The sequence below is a fragment of the Tachysurus fulvidraco genome, chromosome 6, assembly GCF_022655615.1.
Source record: "Tachysurus fulvidraco isolate hzauxx_2018 chromosome 6, HZAU_PFXX_2.0, whole genome shotgun sequence".
NCBI lineage: Eukaryota > Metazoa > Chordata > Actinopteri > Siluriformes > Bagridae > Tachysurus > Tachysurus fulvidraco.
The window spans coordinates 12,128,763-12,154,346 of NC_062523.1; the positions used below are offsets into that span (position 1 = coordinate 12,128,763).

The 25,584-nt window shown below is 40.7% G+C and overlaps 1 protein-coding gene across 2 annotated transcripts in view; it reads left to right on the plus strand.

Annotated features, from left to right (window-relative positions):
• The window catches only part of nrp2b (neuropilin 2b), a 68,965-nt gene that overhangs the window by 35,959 nt on the left and 7,422 nt on the right, over positions 1–25,584 (plus strand). For both annotated transcript variants that reach the window (XM_027164402.2, XM_027164401.2), the window contains exons 8-15: positions 6,190–6,334; positions 7,704–8,053; positions 8,473–8,617; positions 16,822–16,899; positions 18,959–19,102; positions 21,746–22,011; positions 22,901–22,997; positions 24,548–24,580. In XM_027164402.2, coding sequence (XP_027020203.2) covers positions 6,190–6,334; positions 7,704–8,053; positions 8,473–8,617; positions 16,822–16,899; positions 18,959–19,102; positions 21,746–22,011; positions 22,901–22,997; positions 24,548–24,580 — 1,258 coding nt within the window. The remainder of the gene's footprint in view (positions 1–6,189; positions 6,335–7,703; positions 8,054–8,472; positions 8,618–16,821; positions 16,900–18,958; positions 19,103–21,745; positions 22,012–22,900; positions 22,998–24,547; positions 24,581–25,584) is intronic.

Consider the following 25,584-nt stretch of genomic DNA (forward strand, 5'->3'; position numbering starts at 1 on the left):
TGAAGGATAAATGGAGACTTCCTCTATTTTCCTGCCTACTCCACTGTTCCTTACGAAGACTTAAGATGCTTAGAGTGTCTTGTCGCGTCATTCACATACCTCAAGTGGCTTTCACTGTAAGTTCTTCCTCTTGCCTTTTTATGGCTATTTATTCCAATTATAAATGATATCTCCATAGTTTACAAAGTTATTTCTCTCATCCCCCTTTCTGTTTTTTCTTTCTTTCCATTTTTCTTCCCTACTCTAGGCTTTATTTTTCCTTTATATTTTTTCTCTTTCAGATGTTGTTTGCTTTGACGGATAAGGATGCTTAAAAACTGAGCGTTTCTCAATTCACTAGACCATTTACAGTTCTGAAATGATGACAGACAGCTCTGTCTCTCTTTACCAGTTTATATGCAACTCTCTTTCTCTTTCCCTCTCTCTATCTCTCAACAGGGGGTCTTTACTATTTCAGCCATCCCACAGTGCCACCAGACACAGACTGAATAATTCAGGCTTGAATTTTTGAATATGTGAACCTCCACACAAATATACATTACCAGACACAGCCCTATAATCCTAGCACTAGGGACCACACACACACACACACACACACACACACACACACACACACACACACACACACACACACACACGTACACACTTGTATTCTAGTATAAGCCTTCAGTAACTGTCGGTCACAGATTCTCCAAAGATGGTGAACTAGTGAACTACCACCCCTTCAGTGTCCTCAGAGGAGTTATCTGAGGGTTCAGGAGGCAAAAACTGGCAGACTTCCCCTTTCAATTATTCACACAGCTGTTTACTTCCACCCACACTCACTGACTTGTCCATCTGTATGAGCGGAGTTAGTCCTTTATATCCAAAGACATAATCAACTACATCTACGATTGCTGCTTTATTAGAAAGATGCCTCTCCACTAATATCTAAATACATCCTGATCTCTGTTTCCAGTGTGTTACATTTCACCATGATTCTGTTCCTGTAAATGTTCTGGTTTCTGTTCATTTGTTTACTGTATTGTAACTCGTATTGCAGATTTTTCGGAAATAGAAATATCTTGCATGGTGAATTTAAAATGCTGCTCACGCAAATGTTTTTTTGGCCTTAGAAGCCTGTGAGTGATTTGTCTTGGCTCCGTAAATCTCCTGCCGGCTCTGCAGAGTCATGTACTGTATATCAGCGTAAAGGTGGCACTGCAGTCAGCCGGCTCTAATGAGATCGGCTCAGCACAAACCTACACAGCCGTTAAAACCTGCACTGCACAGAGGCAGCATGAGTGGAGGAGAGGAAAGCATAAAGAGATGGAGGAGGAAAAATCATATGAGGACCTGCTTTTCATTAAAAAAAAGGAAAATGCCCCTCAGCCAGTACCACTCTCTACCTTTAATATGAAATTGTGTGTGTGTTATGCACATATCCTAGCAGCAGCATTAGTGTTGGTGCTCATGGCTGATCTCTGAGTTCCTCTTGGGTTTCCCTCTGTACTGTGGATTACAGACATAGATACAAAAATAATACTTTGCTTAATTAGCTGGTGTAGCTGCTCTACATAAATACCACTGAAGTTATGGTTTAATTGGGAAGATACTGTATGTCATTACTCAACTTATGAAGAACCAAACGTTTTCAGGAAATCTACTTGCATACATAGACATAGCTGTGTTCAGACAGGCAACTCAGTTTTGATATTTGGGATGTCTGATTTTCTATAGACTAAGCATTTAATCTCAAAATTAGACTTTTCAGATCAAATAGATCATATCTGCATGTGCTTTCAAATGTGATTCAATTCAGTTTTCTGGACCAGTCTTATCAGATTTCAAGCTTAATGTGTTATTTTTCCAGCATTATGGAGATGGTTAAGGAAACAAGCTAGAAGGAAAGAATCTACAGTAGAAGGAATAAAACAGCAGTTTAAAACCGAACCTTTGGGCACCAGTAACTAATGTATATCTTCTTTCTTGTTTTTAAAAACTAATTACTTTTGTCACTGTCGCACTAAATAGGTGAAGAAATTAGACTGGAAATTGTTCTGGTATACATCACTCCTGGCTAAATTGTGATATTGGTAGCAAGCTAACTGGCTTTTCTCTGCGAGCGGATGTGATTACAGTCTGATCAAATAAATCAGACTGGCTAAATGAACACTTATTTAATAAATCAGATTTGGATTGCCTTCTGCACCATGCTGTTTCCTAATCCATTACAGATACATTTGCTAAGGTACATACAGGTGTGTAGTCTGTCCTGCATTTTTACACTGATAATAACCCGATAAAGCCACTGGGAATAGGATCTATTTCTCCCTCTCTTGGGTGTGGAATTACTACTCACCGTCATCTCCTTTGAAATAATATCTGCAGGACCGGTAGGAATCCCGGATGTGCAGTGCATGCTAATGCACTGTTGCAATTTAGCTGAAGCCTTCGAATGTCACAATGATGTGCTGCAGCCATTTGTTATAGCAGCGGTGCTTATACACAGGAAGTGTGTGAGTGACAGCTACTGCAGAGACTGTTTTGTGTGAAAGAGAGATAAAGACAGATAGAAGGGGAAGGGTTCTTGAGACAAACTCAAATGGAGAGGCGTGGAGTAGAAAGCGAACGAGAGAGAGAGAGAGTGTGAGAGAGAGACTGATAGGGTGAAGAGAGAGAACAGGCGAGTGAGTAATAGATAATAGAGAGAGAGAATGAAAGAATGATGGTGGCCTTGGATTAGTTGATGGCGGGCAGCTCACAGCAGGGCTTGACAGCAGCTCTCCTGTTTCAGGATGCGGGAGTCTGTCACTACAGGCACCTGTGTGTCTGTCAGCGTAACACCAGTCAGGGGCCAAGCTAGTACAAGGAGAACAGCATCATGAGAAAGTGTGAACAAAAAGCATGGGTGTGCATGAATGTAAGACTACAGGAAACATGCTCCACTGTCAGTAGCTGCATTTTAGGCTGGCAGAACAAATTGCAAAGGTTGAATAGCACTCACATTAATCAGTGGCAACTGATCTACATTCTGATGCATTAAGATCCACTGTTAGGGACTAACAATCTCACTGTTATGGACTAAATTCTCACAGAACAGTGCACACCCACATGAAGCACATGAGCTTTTATTCATTGACGATCATGCCCCTTGACTTGTTCAGGGGATAGTAACGTAAAACTAAAAACAAACAAAAGCGTAGCTTTTTAGTTTACTCAGCGCTTATCCTTCTCAACGACAACTTTGCTTAGCTCACCATAGCAAGCACGTACACACACTCACACACACACACACACACACTCTCTCTCTCTCTCTCTCTCTCTCTCTCTCTCTCTCTCTCTCTCTCTCTCTCTCTCTCTCTCTCTCTCTCTCAGCTCTCTGCTCAAAAAGAAAAAGAGAAAACATAAATCAGCCATCACTTGTGTGCTTTGTCACCAGAATCACATCCTCCTGTTCCTGATTCCCAGTAAGCCACACCCTCACCTGCTACAGCCATATTATATGTTGTATCATAAATGTCTTAAAATGAAAAATGCTCAAATGAAAATAGAATTCCAACCAGGAGTTTTCATTCATTTTATTGCCTGAATTTTACTCTAGTGAGTGACTATATAAGGAGCCCAGTGGAATTATTTTCTTCGCATATCCCAGTTTCGGAGTGCAGGGGCAGCTATGATGCAGTTCCAACAGGGGCAGCTTGGTGGAGCTGGTTCTTGAGAGCCACCATCCAATCAACAACCCACAGCCTTAAACCACTGCCCCATGAATATGAAGACCTGTAAGATTTGTGGACTTCTACCTGAATGCTGGGTCACCTAAGAAATAGAAAAGCTAACTAACTGTTATCTTTTTTATAGCCAAAAAGAACACAGTGGGTAAATAAAAAAAATATATATATAAATCTAAATCAAAGCAACACTTCAGTGGATTCTGATGCAGTATGAACACAGTATAGCAGTATTAGTAACAATAATGTTCGCTCAGTCTGTTCCAGTATGTAATTGTAGTCTCATTAATATTTGACTGCATTCCAATACTAAATCTTTAATGTAATTAAAACGCAAAAGCAATTTTTAAATTTGACAGTCTCACCATCTATAGAACCTGAGGGAAATCATTGCTCTTCAGTCTCATTTTGACCACTCTGCCCCTTGGGCCCTTCTAATAATTGGACTTTCCAATCCTGTTACACACTTTTGCAGCTTTTAAGTAATTTTTGTCTCATTCGTATATCAGCAGTTAATAATCAGTAACTGAACTTTGGGCATTTATCTGTGTTTGAGGAATCTGTAGTTCCTGTTTTAGAGCAGGGCTGATTACGTGTCACCTGTATGCAGGTCCTGGATACTGAGCAGTAATTGTAGGATATTTTATCACTAGCTTTGTGTTTGCCTGTGCTCAGACCTGAAGGTGCCCTTTACTTTATGTTTTTCAAAATATACAGTATCTCTGAAATTCAGTGCCTATGAGGCCACAGATGTTTAACTTTCTGAGTGAGCAGTGTGCGATAAGCGCTTTTTTTTTCCCCCTAGCAGGGTCTGTGTGTGTGTGTGTGTGTGTGTGTGTGTGTGTGTGTGTGTGTGTGTGTGTGTGTGTGTCTGTGTGTCTGTGTGTGTCTGTGTGTGTCTGTGTGTGTCTGTGTGTGTCTGTGTGTGTCTGTGTGTGTCTGTGTGTGTGTGACTGGAATGTGAGAACTAGTATTCTCTCAGGGAGGTGATATATTACATGTCATTTGCCCTTGGTCCATATACACACATGTACAAACCATGCTGTGGTGAAGTGCTTCACATACACACAGAGGGTGAAAGGTCACAAATAGATGAACTTATTAAAGGCGCATAATTTCTGCTGCACTTGTGTGCGTTTCCTGCTTTTGACAACTTCTCGATGTTGCAGCCTGGGAGAATTTTTACTCACTGTTTATGTGCGTGTGTGTGCGTGTGTGTGTGTGTGTGTGTGTGTGTGTGTGTGTGTGTGTGTGTGTGTGTGTGTGTGTGTGTGTGTGCATGAGCGTATCAGAGGAAAAAGTGGGGATTGATGTCAACTGTATACAAGCATCCAATCTGAAGCAGCTAGAGTGCATCATTGTGTACCATGTGGGGCGTGTACCACAATCTCTTTCCCTTTCTTTTGCTTTCATCTCTTGCATTCTCTAACCCTATCTAACTTCCTTGCCTTCAATCTGTCTCATTTCCTCACGCATTATGCCTTTAAAGTATTTTAACACAAATATCTACCGGGTGATTAATGACCACAATCCTTTTGGTCTAGTTCCTTCTCTTTCATTCGATGATGTATTGGGAGTTTGTGCCAAATGTCGACGAGGAAAAGCGTCTCACGTCTCTCTCTTTTCCTCCACCTCCGCCTTCACTTGGTTTGCCGTTTCACCCTGCTTCCTTTGCTTCCTACACAAACACACTGAGGTCTGACTCGGGCTGGTCCCAGGCCATCTGGCCCTGGAGTCATGGGATCTTGAGGTGGGTCGTGTCCTCAGGGTCCGGCCTTTCTGTATATGCAGTGAAGCAGAACTTACATTGGTCTGGTCCTTCTCATCTTTCTCCCTTCTCTCTCTTGAGACCAGCCAGAGGCTGGCACATACACATAGGAACAACTGAGTGAGTAAGGGAGTGAGAGAGGGAGATGAAGATATGCTATCTGAACTTGTCATCTTGTCTCCTCTCACCACCCCTGGACCTAGTGGTTTAAACAAATGAATTTTGGTCAGAAAGGGTCAGTTTTTTCTAGGAAGTGTAGAAGTGTGCCCTGAGAAATATAAGAGCTATGTATTGTGTAGTCAACATTTTCCTTATAAAAATGTATGCAAAACATAAAGCAAGAACATTTAAGAACAAAATTTAAAAAGAGTGAAATACTTGTGTGAGCTGTGATTGTGAGCCTGTGTGGCGTTGTAACAAACCCGTACATACACCATGGTGTCTGTGTCAAAATTCTTGTCTGTGTCTAAAACACTTGTTTTGTTTAAACCATAGCTGCATGTGCAGCGGTGTGGAAGTGGGTGTCTGTTTGTCCAGCAATTAACAAGATGATCTTTCCTGGCCACAGTAAAGCCCCTCTGATTACATGTTTGTTTACAGTGTGTATGATTGTGTGCCTGTTTATTTGTGTTACTGACATTGCAGCACAACAATTTTGTTTTATGTTTTACCCTTTTTTTTGCTAATCTACTTCTCTTTTTTTCTCTGTAGACTTTCCATGCCAACTCAGACCCCTCTGAAGTGGTCCTGAACCGGATACCTCAGCCGGTCCTGGCTCGATTTGTGCGAATCAGACCCCAGACTTGGAAGAATGGCATTGCTTTGCGCTTTGAGCTTTATGGTTGTCAGATCACAGGTGTGAATATAGTGTATTTGCATAAAGACTATACTGTTATGCCTGTTACAGTACAATACTGTTATTGTGTTGTTATACATTTACAGCATTCTGGCCGACGCCATTATCCAGAGCGACTTTATCTCATTTTTATACAGCTGATCATTTGAGGGTTAAGGGCCTTGCTTAGGTGCTCAGCAATGCTGGTTTGGTGGACTTGGGAGTCGAACTCACAAAGTTCCATTCAGTGGTCCAAAGGCTTAGCCACTAAGCTACCACAGCAGTTTAATTTAACCTCCGCAAATGATCTCAGTTTATAGACTTACTTCTGTCAGTAACAAACATGCACCTCTCTCCTCTTTCCAGCATTATCTCTAAACCAAACAGTTGCCTCTGGTGTACAATAGATGATGAATATCGTTCCAGTCATTGCCATTGTCCCTGTCACCTGAACTCAGCACTGTATTTATCTGCTCTATTCAGGCCATGTAATTGAGTTTGGCTATTTATGGAGATGTGGAGATTAGAGCACCCTAATTCTGTTTGTTTCCCTTGACACAGACATGAGATGGGCTGCTTTTTTTGAGCTGATGCTATCACAAATTTCCATCACACTAAATCATTATAGCTTTAAGCAGTGATTCGCTCCTATTTTTATCGACAGTAAGCAGGACAAATGCGCTTTTAGGGACGGGGCCTTTTTCAACACTGACACAAATAACACATAAAGATGGAACGCGCTACCATATTAGCAATGCTCTGGTCCTGCAGGGGCCATCGCCTGTGGGCTTGAAGCATAGAATAACTTGCTTTTAGTGGGTCGAGTAAGTGCTCTCACTCCCTAACTTATAAAGGACTGATACCCACCATGGATGAAACTTTACTTGCCAAGGCCAAGAAAACAGTAACTCAGTGCCTTGGCATTATTTTCAAAGTTTTATTACCCCCCACCCCCAAGTGTGGGTGGATTACAACAGAGATTGTGTAGGATGGGTTTGTTTCTGTTTTAAGCCACAGGCTACAATCAATCATTTATTTCTGGAATCATCTCTTTTTTCTGGCCCTGTGGCAGAAAATGGGTGCTCAGAGAGAGTAACAGCTAAAGAGTAGGAGTGAGAAGAGTGCTGTTTGTTGGTATTTTAGCTGCCCTTAAGTGGAGTCATCTCTCTATTGAGATGAGCCTCGTAACACCTGAGGTCATGGGTCACTGAAAACAAAAAGCAACCGCGCACACTTACTCTCCCACTCACAGACACGTACATTTTACACATTCTCTTTATTTATTATTCACATTTTTTTCCTTTTGATAACTGAAAATTTTGATTCTTCAAGTCTTAAACTGACAGTGCTCCTTTCTAGCTCTCACGCATCTCTTCTTACTCTTGTTCAGATGCTCCATGTTCTGAGATGCAGGGCATGCTCTCAGGACTACTCCCTGACTCACAGATCTCTGCGTCCTCCATGCGGGACATCCACGGCTCCATGAGTGCAGCTCGGTTAGTGGCGAGCCGTTCTGGATGGTACCCCAGTCCCACACAGCCTGTGGCCGGGGAGGAGTGGCTGCAGGTTGATCTAGGAGTCCCAAAAGCAGTGAGGGGGATCATCACACAGGGGGCGCGTGGCGTCGACGGCAGCACCAGCGCAGAGAACCGTGCCTTTGTGAGAAAGTACCGGCTGGCACACAGCATGAACGGAAAAGACTGGAGCTACTTCCTTGACCCTAGGACCGGTCACCACAAGGTGAGGAATTAACCGCTGATCTGGTGTTAAACTTGCTAAGACTTCATTTAAGAATGCAGTCATCAATGGCATGGTTCAGTACTGTAATAGGAAATTTACCACAGCAAGTCATCTAATAGTCTCCTGAATTCTCCATTTCTGAATCAATAGCCATTTCATTCATTTTTGCTCCTCTCAGCAGCTCAGCACTTGCACCATCTCCTTTACTCCATCCATTCTAAGAATTCAATTATACTCAGTTATGCTGCCAGCATTGATAGCATTCCAGCAAAATCATTTACAGTTGTGTTAATTAAAACTTCTCTAGCTGAACTTCCTCCTCAGGCCATATGAGACTCCTACATCTCACAGTTTTTTCTTTTTTTGCCTGTTTATCTATCTTTGTCCATTAAATCTCTGATGTTACTGCTGCTTTTCAGATTTTTGAAGGAAACACACACTTCGACACACCAGAGATCCGCCGCTTTGATGAGATCTTGACCCAGTTTATCAGAGTGTATCCGGAAAGATGGTCCCCTCCTGGCATCGGAATGAGGCTGGAGATCCTGGGATGTGATCTGCCAGGTTAGAAAGTGCACATGACATCACCTGTCAATCACAGATGACACATCATTCTGTCTAAATGCTTGAAGACAGACAACATGCCAGACATTTCCTTGTTGAATTTAAGTACTAGGTGCTCAGTGTATCACTTGAAACTGAAAAGGCCTCTTGGCTGTTCTGCTGTCCTTCACCTCTTTTCCTCTTCCTCCTCTGCCATGCTGAATGTTACACCTGTATCAGAATGATGAACAGTGACATGGACAGGTGCCCACTCCCCTTGGGGCCTGCCGAAACGCCATAAAGAAAAGCCCGGGGGCTGCTGGCGACAGCCTGTCGCTCTGACTCTGTGTCCAAATCACTACTAGAAACACAGGGGCTTGAGCGCCTGAGGTGGAGCCTTGGGGCAGTGCCCAGCTTTCGAAAAGTTTTATCACAGTGACAAAGAAAAAGAGAGAGAGCTAGAGGGCAGAGAGGACTGCCAGCATGGGGTTAAAGACTGTCTCTGTGTAGGGACTGGACCAGGATGAACATTGTTCTCCAGGCTGCCTGGATTCACAGTATTTTGAGGTATGCATGAAAATATAAAGATTGAGGTTCAGCTTGATGAACAGTTCTCTTTGGTTTCCATTAAGTATTTCAATGATTTCCAAGACCGCGTGTGATGTTATATATCGGCAGTCTCTACAGAAGAGTAAAACTGTACTTGATTGATGATTGAGAAACCTCAAGACAGTGCAGAGTCTTTGAAATAAGAGTGATGTCTGTGCAGCATCTGTTGTTGTGGTCTAAGAGTTTATTAAGGGTGTAAACCTGAGCTTTGTTCAGTTGAACTGACAGAATAATAAACACAATGTTAATACTGTATTTATTGCAGTACATGAGCACAGTGCTGTCTACACCTCCTGATTCTGTCGTAGATATTCAATCATGGTGGTATGAAGACATCATGCTGTAGAAAGGCACCGCATCTGGTTTTAAACTTTAGTTGAGTTTTTCCTTTCACCTTATACATTTGACTTTTATATTTTATATTGATTTTCTACATTTCTTTAATTTCTACTCACTAGATTTATCTATATATTTGTAAGTAATATGTTGATTCTTTCCCCCATATCAGACAACTTTAATGAGTGTCCTCAATGACCTCAATATCAATCCAAATGAAATTATTAAATAATTTGTAATTGCTTACAAAGTTAGCACCTAATTTAGCATTTTACCAGATGTTTTTAGATATGCTTTGCAAGGCATCATGGGATTGTGGGATATTGGGGAAAGAACACAGGGTGTGGTTGTTGCTGTGTGTGTGTGTGTGTGTGTGTGTGTGTGTGTGTGTGTGTGTGTGTGTGTGTGTGTGTGTGTGTGTGTGTGTGGTACAGTGTAGTATGTCAGACTGAGGCAACAGAGTGACTGATTCAGTGAGTAATAAAGCTGTGCAGGGTTGTCTGTGCACCAGATGTGTGAGACACAGGGGGTCGAGTCTCCTCCTCCCTGCTCCTACAATCGAAGCTCACTACTTTCAAAACACACACACACACACACACTGCTTTTTTCTTTCCTTCTTGATTACACATATGCAACCACTTGTGGGCACTATGTGCACTTTCTTACTTACTGTTTGTTACACACACACACACACACACACACACACACACACACACACACACACACACACACACACACACACACACACACACACGCATGTACATAATCCTACTCTCTCCTCTCCCACTCATTCACACGTACACCCCATATGTGACATTGATATAAATAATTAGTCTTTTGCATATTTTTCTGTCTGTTATTTTCAGCTGCACGCCTGTTCATTCTCCATAAAGCTCTAGTTCAACAACAGAGGCCATCGAAAGCTTATGTTATTATTAGTATGCCTCTCAGCACAGTGAACATAACACTCCAGATACTTTAGCATGACAGAGCTGTTGTTCTTCAAGAAGTTCTGCTTGCTTAAGCAGTCAGAAGGGCAAAGGCATGAGGGGGACAGAGGACAGCGCTGAGTGGACAGCACATGGCAGAGAGAGAGAGAGAGAGGGAGAGAGAGAGAGAGAGAGAGAGAGAGAGAGAGAGAGATATGTTAAATATTCAGATGGCAAACTCAGTTTCACTCCACTGAGCAGCATGATTTAACTCACACACATCTGCTGCTACTATTATAGCCATAACCTGACCTGATAAAAGCATACTGTACAGAGTAGAGCTGTCAGAATCCTTCAAAGATTTTATTAGTAAAGAATTCAAATGCATCTCAATGCTAAAGCACTTTTTATGCACAGCTGATAAAGGGATTTTGTCTAAAATGTCCTGTTTCTCTGGAAAATGTATTTACTACGCTTAACATTTGCTACGTCTCTGTGCTGAAGTACACAGCAGCTACAATACTTCTTGGATTCTTCACAATTTTAAGAAGTGTAATCTTCCTAAAAATCTCAAATCTCAAATGTAATCTTATATAAGCTTTAATGTTTTCAATTATTTATTTACTCCACGTTTCCGCAGCTTTAACTTGCAGGCCTAAAAGTACAGCAGCATGGGGTTTTAAGACATTTAAACACAAAATAGTGCACAAAATGACCAGTAAAGAGCCATTAAAGCTCACAGAAGGATGATGCCAATAAGTCTCTGCTGAACATTATTAGAACATTGAACATGCAGTAATTTTGTCTGAAAAACAACAATTCAATTCAAATTCAAAAAATAATTAAAAAAATAATTCAAAGTGTGGTTTTGGTTCTTATGGTTCTACTTATAAATAAAGTACAGTGTGAACACACACATGCAGAGTTACAGTAAGAAGCTCTAAAACAGACACACATACTGTACAAAGTGAGGGAAACAGTAAATCCTGTGATCACTCACCTGTTTCAAAGCCCTCTGCTCACTCTAGGGGAAACATGGGGAGAGCGGAGCAGGGGAAATGATTGAGGGAGGGACAAATATAATGAATAGATGAATAAGTAAAAGCCCCTCAGACCTACTGCTGCGTATGGAAGTGTGAAAGACACACAGAAGGACTTTAAGGACTTTCCAATATTAATCAGCATCCTACATGTCATGACCTGCCCCAGTTGCCTGTACTGGGAGGTGAGATGAGAGAGAGAGAGAGAGAGAGAGAGAGAGAGAGAGAGAGACACAGAGTAAACAGTGACCTCTACAGGAACCGCTGATAGACACAGAAAGAAAAAGAGCTCTCTTTAATGTACTTGTTTTGAGAAGATCAGAAGAGCTCACTTCTGTATTCTTAAAGTCGTGCCTAGGCATCATGTTTAAACAGCATCTACCTGCTGTGAAGAGATAAGGAAATAAAGGGCGTGCAGAACTATCAGATATAACACATGAAGAGCTCTGATCATTCCCAAGTGTGTGGGTGGCCAGTTCTTGCTGTCAGTCAAGGAAAAAGGGTGAGCAAGTATAGTTTAGTTTACTATGTTCTAGTCCTAGGAAAGTCTCACTGGAATAAATCTGACTGTTGTTCTAATCTTGAAAACATTTTTTTTAGTTTTTTTTTTTTTAGTTAGGCTTATCCGATGATGGAGAACTCCTTGAGATTTATTTACATGCAAGCACTTTGTTCCTCTCTGCCAAGGATCTTTGTGCTCTTATGAAAATTAAATGTGTGGGTTTATTTTATTTTTTTATTTTAGCATATTTATCTTCATTAACTGCTTGGGCCGGGATTGGGTGGATTTAGTTTTGTGTAGCCAAACCTTCAGACTGATTGCAGAGGGTCTGGACTCTATAGCAGCTTTTATTGGCCAAGGACTGACTGACATGTAAAGCAACCAATCCCAGTTTGTTTTCAATGTAGTCAATGTAACTACAACAATAGACCAGCGTGCAACAGTAGAGCGAAAATTTCATAAATGATCGATCTACTGTTGCACGCTGGTCTATTGTTGTAGTTAGGCCTATCCAGGCCTATCCAGGCCTATCCCTGGAATTCTGAATGCAACTTGAGACTTTACCCTGAATGGGACAATTTAGGAGCAGTTTAGAGAAGCCAATTCACCTAATAGATCATATTAATAGTAATGAAAAAAGCTTTACAGTTGGTAACAAATTAGGTAATAGAATTGAGTTGGGTTTAACAGTAGAACTATGAGAATGTAATGGTGAAATTTACAACTCTCACTTTCCATCCATATCTCTGTATGAGAGGAGTAGGCGTGGGAGACGTCAGACCTTGTCCTTCAGCTTTCTTTGGCTCTTTGAAGCTGTCTTACACATGTTTCTGTTTAGGTCTAGGCACTAGATTCTGGCCCAGGCTTACACACAGACACACAAACACAGACACACACACGGCCATATAATTTTAAAAACATGAGCTTCTTCACAAAAGACACATTTTGTGTATTCCTCATACATGGAAATACATGTGTAACTCTTAGACATTCTCAATTAGTTATATCAGCTTTTTGAAACCCTTGCGGGTTTCGGGCTTTGTCCGCTGGGTTTGATGAGTTTTGGCTGCAGCCTCAGCTGGCAGTCTGGTCTGTTTGGGATATTGTACTGTTGTTGGTACCATGTATCTATGTATCTTGGAGTGAAAGTATCTCTCTCGTCTCTCTATTTAATATGAATATCAATAGACTGTTTTTCAAATGTTCTTGGATATGATATTTATCACCTGGTGATGATGTGCTGTTGTGTTTTCTTGGCTCTTGGGCAAAGTCCTTATCATAGCCCAAACAAGCATGCCTGCCAGCTCAGCCTCCCTCTCTGAGTGTGTTTGTGTGTGTATGTGTGTGTGTGTGTGTCTGTGTGTATTTGTGTTATTTAGGCTGCAGTCCATTAGAAGAATCCAAGACAATGACCGTCTTGAAGAAGAATGAATGCTAATATAAAGGCAACATTCCAAAAATCAGTCATGTTTTGTCTGTAAATTAATTAGATATGAATGTTTTAATTGGCTCTGTGCTTTTGGAAATTTGTTTTTTGTTTAAACCTGGAGACCAAGAAGCTTTGTCTCTCTCTGTCTCTCCATTAGTGTTTAATTAGTTGTGGGGGGGTTGGGATGTATGTGTGTGTTTTGTGTGAGTCTCTTGCAGGTAAACTTTCATGCCCAGTCAACCACACTTTTCTTTCTTATTGTTTTCCTCTATTCATACATCAGTTTCTGATTTTCTGACCTGATTGGTCTGCACTCCTTCCTGGGAACAGAATTGATTATTCGGTCATGCAGCATCTGCTGCCAGATCCTGCACACAGGCACATCGAGTGTTTCTTTCTCTGCCTGTCTTCCTGCTTGCCAGAGGTGGAGATTATGGCTTTCTACATAATTGAATGTCTTTTTCATTCTCTTGTTCAGAAAGCGCTAAGTCAAACGCAACTGAGGCAGAGAGGTTAGTTGGGGGTTAATGCTGTCTTCACGTACCACTGCATGAGCAGGGATGACCCCCACTATCGGCCCACGCATGCAGACTAAGCCTTAAGCTCGTGTTTCTGTGGATTTTCTTTCTGCTTTTTCCATCAAACATTCACAGACCCTTTTTTAATTCACCAACCCTCTGGTATGACATGACAGACAACTGAACAAAGAAGCATGCGTATATACTCTGCAGTGGTAACTTGAAGCACCACTGTGATCCAAAACATGGAATAATTACTGAGGTTAAGCATTAATTGGTAACTGCTTAGTTACACACCATTCAGCCACATTATTAGTCACTTATGTTGATCTTTATGTCTTATTTTATGCAGCTGGACCTCTGCATCTACAAATATATTTCTTCATGTACACACACTTACACATAAACCAAAGTTCTTCGATAAATCTTTGAAGATGAACCGGAGCAAGGTGATGTTTGATGTTGCATCAGACTGTAATTCCACCTTAAGAGTCAGCTGTAATTGTTATTGCTGAGTCTGAGATGAGTTCATGATGCTTCTAGTGAATAATCTGTCCATTAATAAAAAAAGATAGTTCTAGCTTCATTTTCATCATAAACAATAGGTCTGTCATGGCTAGCTTTCTGTGTGTTACTGCTCTCTGTCATTGCTGTCATCACAGGCACTGCTAGTCTGAAGGGTGTTGTGTTTATACTCTGAATACAGGTGACCTTTACACAAAGAGGGGACAGGGGTATGAGAATCCTACAGGGGCTATGTATGATGGTGCACACTTGCCCTTACTAATTACAAAAGGAGAGAAGAAGAGTGTGTGTGTGTGTGTGTGTGTGTGTGTGTGTGTGTGTGTGTGTGTGTGTGTGTGTGTGTGTGTGTGTGTGTGTGTGTGTGTGTGTGTGTGTGTGTGTGTGTTTACATGCGTTTGAGCTCACTTCCCCAAGATGCAGCTCTTGCTGTGGGTTAATTGCATTTGTAAAGGGCATCAAATTAATGGACTTTAATGTCAGAAACCCAATCAGCTGGGGCTCCTCTTTCATGTCCCCTCCTGCTTATAGATATTAATAATATATTTACATAGCTGCCCTCTCTTTTCATGTTGCGCAGAAGAGCCAGCTGGATTATTAATGCTGCTCACGTATTTGCCAATTAAGCAGTGAATTGTAAAGTGTGATGACACTAATGAAACTAAGAGCTGACAATCATTAGTCACTTACCTCCTTGTTTTTCTGTCTCTAAAAGCATGAACAATGGTAAGACTAATTTATAATAGTGCGCTCTAATAGCCACAGGATGTGTGCAGTGGATGTATTTCCTGTAGTAATGTCAGGTTGTACTATATATTTCAAGGAATTGGGATGGAAAGAGTGAGGAGTAAATAAAGAGTGAGGACGATGTTTATCATGAAGCTTTATTAAAGATTGTTCATGGATGTATGTCATTGGAATAACTTTACCAGGACGCACACATTGACATTTTTCATTTTTCCAAGTCCTGTTATATAGAATGTGACATATATTAAATGTCGTGTATTTAAAAAATTGATGTCTGGTTACTTTTCACATTTCTTTACTTATTCTGCATTCTGACAAATCTCCATTTCCATTATTCTTTTCTTCCTCATTTTGTCACCTCATTGTGCTAATGATTTAAATCAGCCAGATCAGTAGGTTTCAGCGGGTTTATAATAAATAGTCATCAAGACGTAATCCTTTTTTTCCCCTTATATATCAGAAAATCATATATCAGCTTTCTGGTAATGTGCAGTTTCCTTTAAATTCTACTTCTGCAGTGTCAATCTCTCTGAGTGTCTGTACTCATACTTAACCCCTTTGCGATTATTTACAGTTGAATTCCTGCGTAAACGTGCGTGTTGGAAAGCGGTTAAAGAGAGTTTAATGATCCATGCTGAGTCATTGAAAAGAAAGAGAGACAGAGAGGCAGCGGGTTGGTTGTGGTGGTAGATTTTGCTGATCCATAAAAAGAGCTGATGTGGGTTGGTGCCACAGCCTCAGGTGCTGTAATGGAGGTAAAGCTATAAAGATGGCAGTAATGGGGTAAAGCTGTAAGGCTGGCACTAATGGGGTAAGGCTCTTTTGGAGGTCTATCTGTAATTGGGTGGGGGGTGGATGGGGAATGATGTGAAGAGGATTAAGGAGGAAGAGCCGGTGTTCTTTCATGCTACTCAAACTCAGCTTAAACCTTCTGCTTAATTACATCACCCTTTCGGCATCTCTATCTTTATTTCTCTGCTATCTCTCTCCCCTCCCACTCGGCCAATGAGAGCTGGTTTAATCCTGCATTCGCGTTCACTAACCACTTGCAGTGGGCCGTGTGCTTTGAATTGATTTCCAGCTGTGTGAGTGTGTTTTGCTAAGGGAGTTTTTGAGCAATAACTTTATAAATCCTTTGTGTGTATCAGCATGTGATTTTCCCCATCTTTGGCAATTTGTGTGTGTGTGTGTGTGTGTGTGTGTGTGTGTGTGTGTGTGTGTGTGTGTGTGTGTGTGTGTGTGTGTGTGTGTGTGTGTGTGTGTGTGTGTCTGTATATATGTCTGCGTTTATAGCTCTACTTTTCCAAGGTCAATGAAGTGGGAACATTCATCAGTGGCAGCAGGAGCCACTGTGTGTGTACTAAAGAGATTCTTTACTGAAGAAGTTTAGCTTCTCATGTTTAACCTGGTATTAAATCTTTCCAGATGTATAAGCCGATATATGAGACTATAGTACATTCATTTGTCCTTGGTGTAAAACTGTAAATGTTATTTCATGCTCATGAATCTCAATTTCTTTCACTGCTACTCCTATTTTCCACCTAGTTTTCCCCAGAACATCTTTACCAAATCTGTTTCTCCTCTCTGTCTCAGAATCCACCACTATTGCCAACACAGCAAGCCCGACTCTGGCCCAGCAAGAAGAAACCACAACAGCTCAGAGGACACCAGGTGAGTGACAGGCAATCTCAATAATCCAATCAAGAGAATCCAGAGTTTGTGTCAATTAGAATAAATTTGACAAATGTGTTGAGTGGGACTGTCAGAGTCCACGGAATGTCGAACTCTTCTCGTTATTGCTATCAATAAATGTTATCATTCATACTGTTCTGTACAATACCTGTACAAGCCTGACAGTGAGGAATGAGTTCATCACTTCTATTGTTGAGTGTGTGCATGCTTATGTTTGTGCGTATGCTTACTGTACATGTGTCTTGGTGTATTGGGTTATTAAATGCAACCATATGCCAAGAAAGATAGGATTGTTTTTTTTCTGTATGCCTAAACATTGTAGACTATCCAGAGCATTCATGGCAAAGGATGTGAAACACCCATAAATCGCTTTGCTGTTTGAAGGAATAAAGACTAAAGGCATCATTCTGGACTCTTTTATTTACAGTACAATTTCCGATCACTGCTGCAGAACCGCCTGTGTTGCACCCATGATAATAATAGATTGCGCCTACATTTGTGAAGACTTATGTGTCGATGAACAGCAGTATGCAGCAGGAGTGCTAACATTATGCTAAGCAGCCTGGCAGTGTTTGTGCCCTGTGTTAGGATTGATTGCTGATGGAGGGCTGGTGCACAACTCCATATAGATGAGGCCAGTGTGGCTTCGCTTGGCTTAGATCCCTCTCTTATTTTCTTCCCCTCACGCTTCCTGGCTCAAAAGAGCCACATAATAACTCTACCTGCAGATAGGTAATCCGCCTCCGCACTTTTTATGGTGCGCATTGAGCCATAAGATATTCTTTTGCAGAATATCCATATTAGAATTACAGATGAATATATGTACGCATCCTCAAAGAAGTGTCCATGTGCTGTAATTAGGCATATTGTAGCTGATATTTGGCACAATATGTCTTTATGTTAGTTGTGGCTTGCACAGCGTGTTGACATGCTCAGACCCTGCCAAACTTTTTCACAGCCTCCCAGACCGCACCTTGAGCTGTGAGGAGCTGAGAGATGGAAAAAAGGTGGCGCACGTCAGCATTCACAGAGAGCACAGAAATAACTGGAGTGGTAGACAGATTAGCTTTTTAACGACACAGCAACGTGTTTATTTGGAACAAGCATGCAGTGGACCACCGGGTAGGAAGTGCTGACAGCGATGTGAGAGAGAAGCTGGGAATAGGAATGACATAAGCTGGGTAATTATACATTTCTGTAGTTTAACTGGAGAACTTCTCCTCTTCGTCTTAAAGGCTTTAGAAAACACACACTTCGGACACAGTTAGACCAGTGAATGAGGGTAAACTGATTGAAGCCAGAAACCTAATTCAATGTCAAAGCTGTACAAATCTGCTAACGATTACAGTACAGAATAATATATCTATAATAACATCTGATGCTAGTGCTGTCTCTATTAGAGCTGTTCATTTCCACCCAGACCAGATGTTAAAATATACATTATAAAACATTTTATCTCATACTTACTGCTTGTATTTAATTCTTTTTATCCTATTAACCCCTATTAAAATTGCAGTTCAGTTCAAGTTAAAATAGATAGAGGTTACTGAGCTTAACTCTAATAAATTGATAATAATTTAACCGCAGTTCATCTTGAGCTCTGTTGTTCTAACGTCATTAAAAACTGAATAATAAAATTGTAGAGCACCTGATTGTATTAGAAGAATCCCTGAAGAACCACTGTGTTAAACAACAGCACAGACAAAGAATAAGCAAATAAGCAGCATTTCTCTCAGGGCCTGTTAAGTTTACCTTCTGGAACGGGAATATGGATTTTACCGGTTAGAGGCTGAGGGCATTGATCAAAGCTGTGAAGGTGTGTGTGTGTGTGTGTGTGTGTGTGTGTGTGTGTGTGTGTGTGTGTGTGTGTGTGTGTGTGTGTGTGTGTGTGTGTGTGTGTGTGTGTGTGTGTGTGTTTGTGGAGTATGCATGCACTTTTGAATAATTGTATAAATTAATGGGAAGGATATGGGTTTTCTGTAAGTAATGAGTGTAACCTGCTTCTGTTTTTGTGCTCCCTGTTTCTTTCTTTATCTAGCTCCCACCACCATGTTGTCGCTAGGTGGTTTGTGTGATTTTGAGCAAAATATGTGCGGCTGGACCCATGACCCCACAGGAGATGTGAACTGGGCTCTGCATAGCCCCTCCAGTACTGGTCTGGACCTGCCCATGGGAGCTGATGGTAAGGAAATATTTAACTGTCAAATATTAAACTTAACATGCTAGATGCAGTAACAAAGGAAACACATACCATTAACATTATATTAAGTGTCCAGTTATTTGCTTTTTCTATCCTGAATGCAGTCATAATGAATAAATCCTGCATTGGTAATTGGCTACATGTCTATCATGCTTAAAGCTTATCTATAATTAGAGTTGATCATAATTGATAGCAGGCAGTTGAAACAGAAACCTGTGCTCTGTTTAAAAGCCAGGGCTGTGTAGGTAATTTAATGTGGCCGCAGGTAAAGGAAGAAGACGAGCAATAAATAACAGCATGCACAGTGAGTCATTAAGGCTTTCATTTGCCCTTGCAGAAACTACACACACATGCAACACACCATGCTTCAACAGCATGTGTTATTGCTGAAGAGTAATTATTGTGATAGCTGAGGTCTGAAAATAGTCCCTGCCACTGTTTCATGTCTTCTCTCCTGTGTAAAGATCTCTGGACATCTTTCCATCCTTCTTGAAGCAAAGGGCCAAGCTTTTCATGTAAACCAAACTTGCACGAATACATACACATATCCCGTTCTCCTAAGGATCTCCAGTGTCAGAACACTAACTCTGTTTTTCCATCTGTGAGTGTTTTTAATGACAGAAGCATTAAATTCTTTCCTGGGAAAAGAAAGAATTTTCTTCTGTTTAAAACATTTAAAAAGCAGATCCTCTTCCATTGCTCTTTCCAATCAGCATCTCTCTGTTTCCCTTCCTCACGCTTTCCTCATGAGGGAATAATCGCTTCACGTTTCTTACCTTCTCCAATCAAAGGCCTGTTTAACCCATTCGCTTAACGATTCATGAACTCGATGCACGTGTTTCCAGACCTTCATGTTGTAACTAGAAAAAGAGTGGAGGTGATAGGGCACATGTCCCCCTCAGCTTAATTAACTTCACTATAACATTGTAATGACGCTCATCGACCTGTCTGTCCTGCTCCGTTTCTTCTCTATAGGCACATCATTGGGCTAAATAACCACCCAATCACAGTAAAGCCTCTTTAAAAATGGCTAATTCATTCTTAATCCCTGGATATAAAGCAGTGATCCTTATTGATTAAACACTCAGTGGGTTACTCACATCTATTACAGTTATGGTAAGAAAATAATTTGCCAAGTGTAATAGGGTTCAGGGGTAAAGCTATTTAAATTGTTTTAAAAGATTCAGCTCTACAGCAGGGTTAAAGAATATAAATAATACATTATGGTATCTTTCAGAGTAGAAAAGATTTCTCTGTTACGTCCTGAGTGCTGGACAGTTTAAGAGATTATTTTGATAAATATTTAAGTAGCTTGCATTAATAACAATTATGTGATTAAATCAAACATGTTCATTTTGACATATGTAGAAAATTTCTTTTAAAATAAATTTTAGGTGCAAAAACCTTTTTTCAACATATTTCATTTTAGTAAGCAGTAAAGCTAACAGTTAATGGTAGAAAAAACAGGTACTGGTTATTTAACTGAACTGATGGGTAAGTGGCGTATCTCATTGGTGACTAAAACCAGTCACACATTTTCCTACTGTTGGAATTGCTACGATTGATTGGTAGAAATTAAAGCTTCAATAAAACAAATGTATTGTCCTTATTGGTATTTTGGTGTCCAGTTGGTCTTTTCAGTGAGCCCTTTCTCCTTGAAGTGACATCAGCGCTTTACCAAGCAAAGCGGCTAAGCGCTATTATTTTGCTGAATAAAAACAACAGAACTGCTCTTGTTTTGAGAGCAGAATTCATGTTTCCTCTGCTGACTGATGAAAGAAACAGCACGATCATTCATTTAAATAGGTCCTAAACTGAAGTGCTGTTCCACTCACGGAGCCATGCTGAGAAACAAAGAGGCTTAAATATAGAGATGGCAGCACTCGGTAGCTCGTGATCAGTTCGGTACAGATGTTGTGATGATAGCAGATGAGCTGTAAATGAAAGATACAGTGACACTTGTGTGAGTTTAGTGGTGCTCCACAGCCCTCAGCTGGTAAGAGGACCACAGTATCACTCTGTCAGCATGCTCTGAGACTTAATACAGCTGCTCTGCTGGTTTAAAATCCTCTGTTGCATATTCAGATAGGATTGCAGCGAATAAGATAGTTTTCTATTCAACAAATATCATTACACATATTTATCCTGTACAATGAGATTTATTTTTGTATAATATTACCTAATTGCCATATTTGTATGTTTTACAATGGACGAATGAAATGGACGAATAATAGGCAAGAATTTTTAGCCATTATTTTGCAGTTCTGGTGTCTGATTGCGTTGTGCAAGTTGCACAAGTTTCCATTTGTTCTCATCAGTCTTACTATAATGAGTCAGGTTGTGTGCAATTAGTCGTGGCTTGCCGACTGTCCTGAGGGTTGATGTGTTCAGACCCTGCCAAATCTTTTCACACCCTTTCAGACTGCACACAGAGCGCTACAGGGAGCTGAGAGATGCGAAAAATGTGACAGACATCAGCATTCACTTGGTGCACAGTAATAATCTGTCTCTCTCACAATACGCAGACATACACACACAGACGCACACAAACACAGGGTCATCTAATGACTTTATTGTTCTCTGACTTCTATCATTAACCTCCTATTCAATCCTCATCCTTTACAGATTATGGCAGCTTCCTGTTCCTGGAGGCGAGTCCTAAGACGGAGCATAAGCGTGCAAAGCTCCTGAGCCCCGTTGTGGGACCCGAGCAAGGGCCGCTCTGTCTGCTTTTCCGCTACCAGCTCTCAGGAGAGGCAGAGGGAAGGCTGCAGGTCCTGATTCGCGATGACAATCAGGACGAGACATTGCTCTGGACCCTGAAAGCAGAGCAGGACCACAAATGGAGAGAAGGACGAACCATCCTGCCTCAGTCCCCTAGGGAGTACCAGGTGAGGAGACAGAGTCTGTCAGGTCCTTCCTTAGAGTCGTGATTCAGGAGATGGTATAAGGATGTTTGAGCTTATTTTGGTTCTCATTATCAATTGCTGACCTAAGCTGATGCTGGATCATGAAAATATATTTCCACATTACAGCAAGAAACTGTAAGTAATTAGTAACTGAGCGCTGAGTGCTACAATTCACTAAAGTTCACTAAGGCTCTAATGAATGTACAATTACATTATTTCTCAATTTGTTCGGGGAGCACGCTCGTTTATAACTTGAAGTTACCCGACAAATAAAGTTCTCTGTTTTAACATGTACACCAATAATAATCAGATAAACTCCTTATTCATCTTATATGCATGTTAAGCATATTATGTAGTAAATAATAGGAGAGGAGCCATAAAAATAGGAGAGGAGCCATGAAAGGAGCCATAGTTATAAGAGGGAAGAACGTATGGCATTACTTGCTGAAGAATCCTTGGAGTTTAAAGGGTTGAACATATTTTGCCTCTTCCATGGATGGTACATAGTGTACAATAAGGGTTTGTCAGTAATTAATTCTCCCAAAAGGGCAGAGATTTAATCCACTATGTTGCAACTGAAACTGAAATTAAGTTTATTTCTAAAGAGCATTATTATAAACCTACACTGAAATGAACAAAATTAAAACAAAATGTAAATGAATGAAAAATATTGTAAATATTAGAATATTTTGTGTGTGTGTATATAAATATATACACACACACACACAATGGCAATATAATGCTAATTAACAAAATAACATGCTATAGAATGTATACATAAGTATAGACACATATTATCGAGTTCAATAGTATACTAATAACAGTAATTCCGCAATATATCTGATATTCTTGGCACTCTTTACTCTATCAGGTTGTTATCGAGGGTTTATTTGAGTACGGCAGCCAAGGCCACATCTGGATCGACAATATCCACATGAGTTCTAGCACAGACCTGGATCAGTGCACTGGTAAGTCAAAGGTCTTGGTCCGTCTTTTTTTTTCTCCACCGTCTGTATGTCTATCTGTTTATCCTTGTCGGGTGAACGTATCCTGTGACATCCCAGACTCACTTAAGTTCACTTTGAAAACAGAGTGCTCAAAAATTCACTCATCACACTGATCAGTAAAACTAGGTCACACTTGCCTTGTGGGCTCTGATCCTAATCTGAGTTTAATCAGATTTTCTTGTTCTCCTGTCTTGTTTTAACGATTAGAACTTTTCAGAGTTGAGGCAGGGAATTATTAGACAGCCATCTTGTGTCATGAATAATTTTTGGAGACACACACAGAAAAATGGGCCTTTGCAGTCTAGCTCTGTATGTATGTAGTATGTGTCTATTATAGAGAGCAACATGGGCTTCCCTCTGTGGAACTCTTCTCTCACATGTGATACGTACAAAATGCCAGATAATTAATAACCGTTACTATGCGCACTTTCTTTCTTAATTCGAGCATTGGGAGTACTTTTATCAATTAGTTGCTGTTCAGCTTGAACACAGCAGCGCTTTCACCCATGCCAAATCAGCCCCTGCTCTCTGTGCACAGCTTTTTCTAATTGTGTCTGCATTCCAGACTTTTCTAAACACCCCTTCTGTTTTCGGAGAATGTGCAGAGCACGCAGGCGCCTGTTCCTCTCTGTTGTCTATCTCTTTATTTTCCACTCTCTCTCACTCTTTTTCAGTCATCAGCTTAGCCATTCCCCACACTGTAATGTGTTTGTGCAGATCTGAAGGGCCTCTAGAAGGCATGCTTTATGCTGTAGTCAACTGGCATGTACTTTTAAAGGGACACTCCTGCATTTTTTCAACCTAATCTTTATGTTGTGTTTGTTTGACTAACATTTCCCTGTTCTATGAAAAGAAAGAAAGTCTAAGGACAGTTTTTAGGGCATCAATAACCATTTGTGCAAATGTATTTTTAGAGAACGCCTTCATGAAATTTGCAGTCAAATGGTTTTGGGAAATTAAGTGCTGTGTAATTTCTTCTTTCAAAGATTGTAATATATTTCCATTTGGAGGTTTGTGGTTATCCATTTACAGTGTATTTATGTGGTTATGATTGCATGTGGATACAAAAAAAAAACCTCAGGGAATGCTTCAAATAATGCAATTACTTTTACTGTATTGCTTTAATATAGAAGGTTGAACAAAACAGGGTTGGTGAAATGTTATTTTATGTCTGCCTCATCCGAACACTGTTAATTATCAAAATTCAAGCAAGTGCCCATAGGCTTTAATTATAAGGGAGTTCAGAGGTTAAAGTCTCATTGGGTTTTTTCTCAGTACAGCTTTGGTGCTTGAAGTTATTGTCCAGATGCAGTTTTGAAAAATAATAATGGAATATTCCCTTAAGGATACAGTGCCCACGAAGGTGGCTCAACATAGATCAGTTCCTAACTTTAATGAAAATTCGTTGTTGGTTTTTTTTTGTTATTTATAACAGACATTTGTTTAGTTTTTTTATTTTAACTTATTCTTTCTGCACTCTAATTTCTCTTTGTATATTTCTCTGATTTCAGAACCATTTCCTGCCTTCCCACCGGAGATGACTGGTGAGTTTTCTTGTCATGTTCCCACGCTAATGATTGTCTTATTCCTGTGCAGATGTTTATGCTTCCTGCTTGTTGCCCAGCACAGCTTATAGCAGCTATGGGTTGAGTTTTGTGTCTTCTTCTATCATGATGAAGATAATGCTTATGAGCTCCACATATACATGTTTCTAGCAGGCTGAATCAGATCTGTTGTCTGTGAGACACGTGTCCTTGTCATCTCCGGCATCATCATTGTTATCATCTTTACCTTAGCATTCACAGCATGGGCAGTATCCCAGCATGCAAATGATGTTTCATGTGAAATAGTTAGTGATGTTTCGTGGTTGGTATTGTGGTGATGACATGTGATGTTCACGGCATACGTATGGACGCAGCACCAGCACCTTTTAGCACATATAGCATCAGTACATCATCCTGACCCTAAACAAGCTTGCAGCTTTCAGCAGTAAGTCTATAGATGAGTTATTGCTCTGTAGGCAGCATGAGAGGTTGTGAGGAATGGAAACAGTGGGTTCAGTCTGCAGCAGTGCCATAAGCCACATTAGTGCACAGGCTCCCTAATGACGTATCATCACATGCTGTTCTCTATCTCACACTCTCTATATATTTTCCACTGCCTCATATTCCTCAGCTTTCCACCTCTCCGGGCATCCCTCACTCTGTATCCACTATATTTCCCCCTCTCCATCTCTCTCCTGCTAGCTCTTTTGGATGAATTCATCACCATATAAGGAGTGCTCTGTACACAGAAGAAACGAGCGACTGACTTCTTAGCGGAATTCACTTTGGTTTCAGTGGCTGCCCATATCCTTAGACAGCTTCTGGAGAAATGAGGCAGATATTCGGACAACTTGAATTACACGCTTGTTTTACTTTTGAATTCAGAGACAGAGAATTAGATTAGATGAAGATGGTGATGGGGATGGTGGTGGTGGTGGTGGTGGTGTTGAGGGGGTGTCAGGGGCAGGAATTTGCTAGATTCAGTGTGTGTGTGTGTGTGTGTG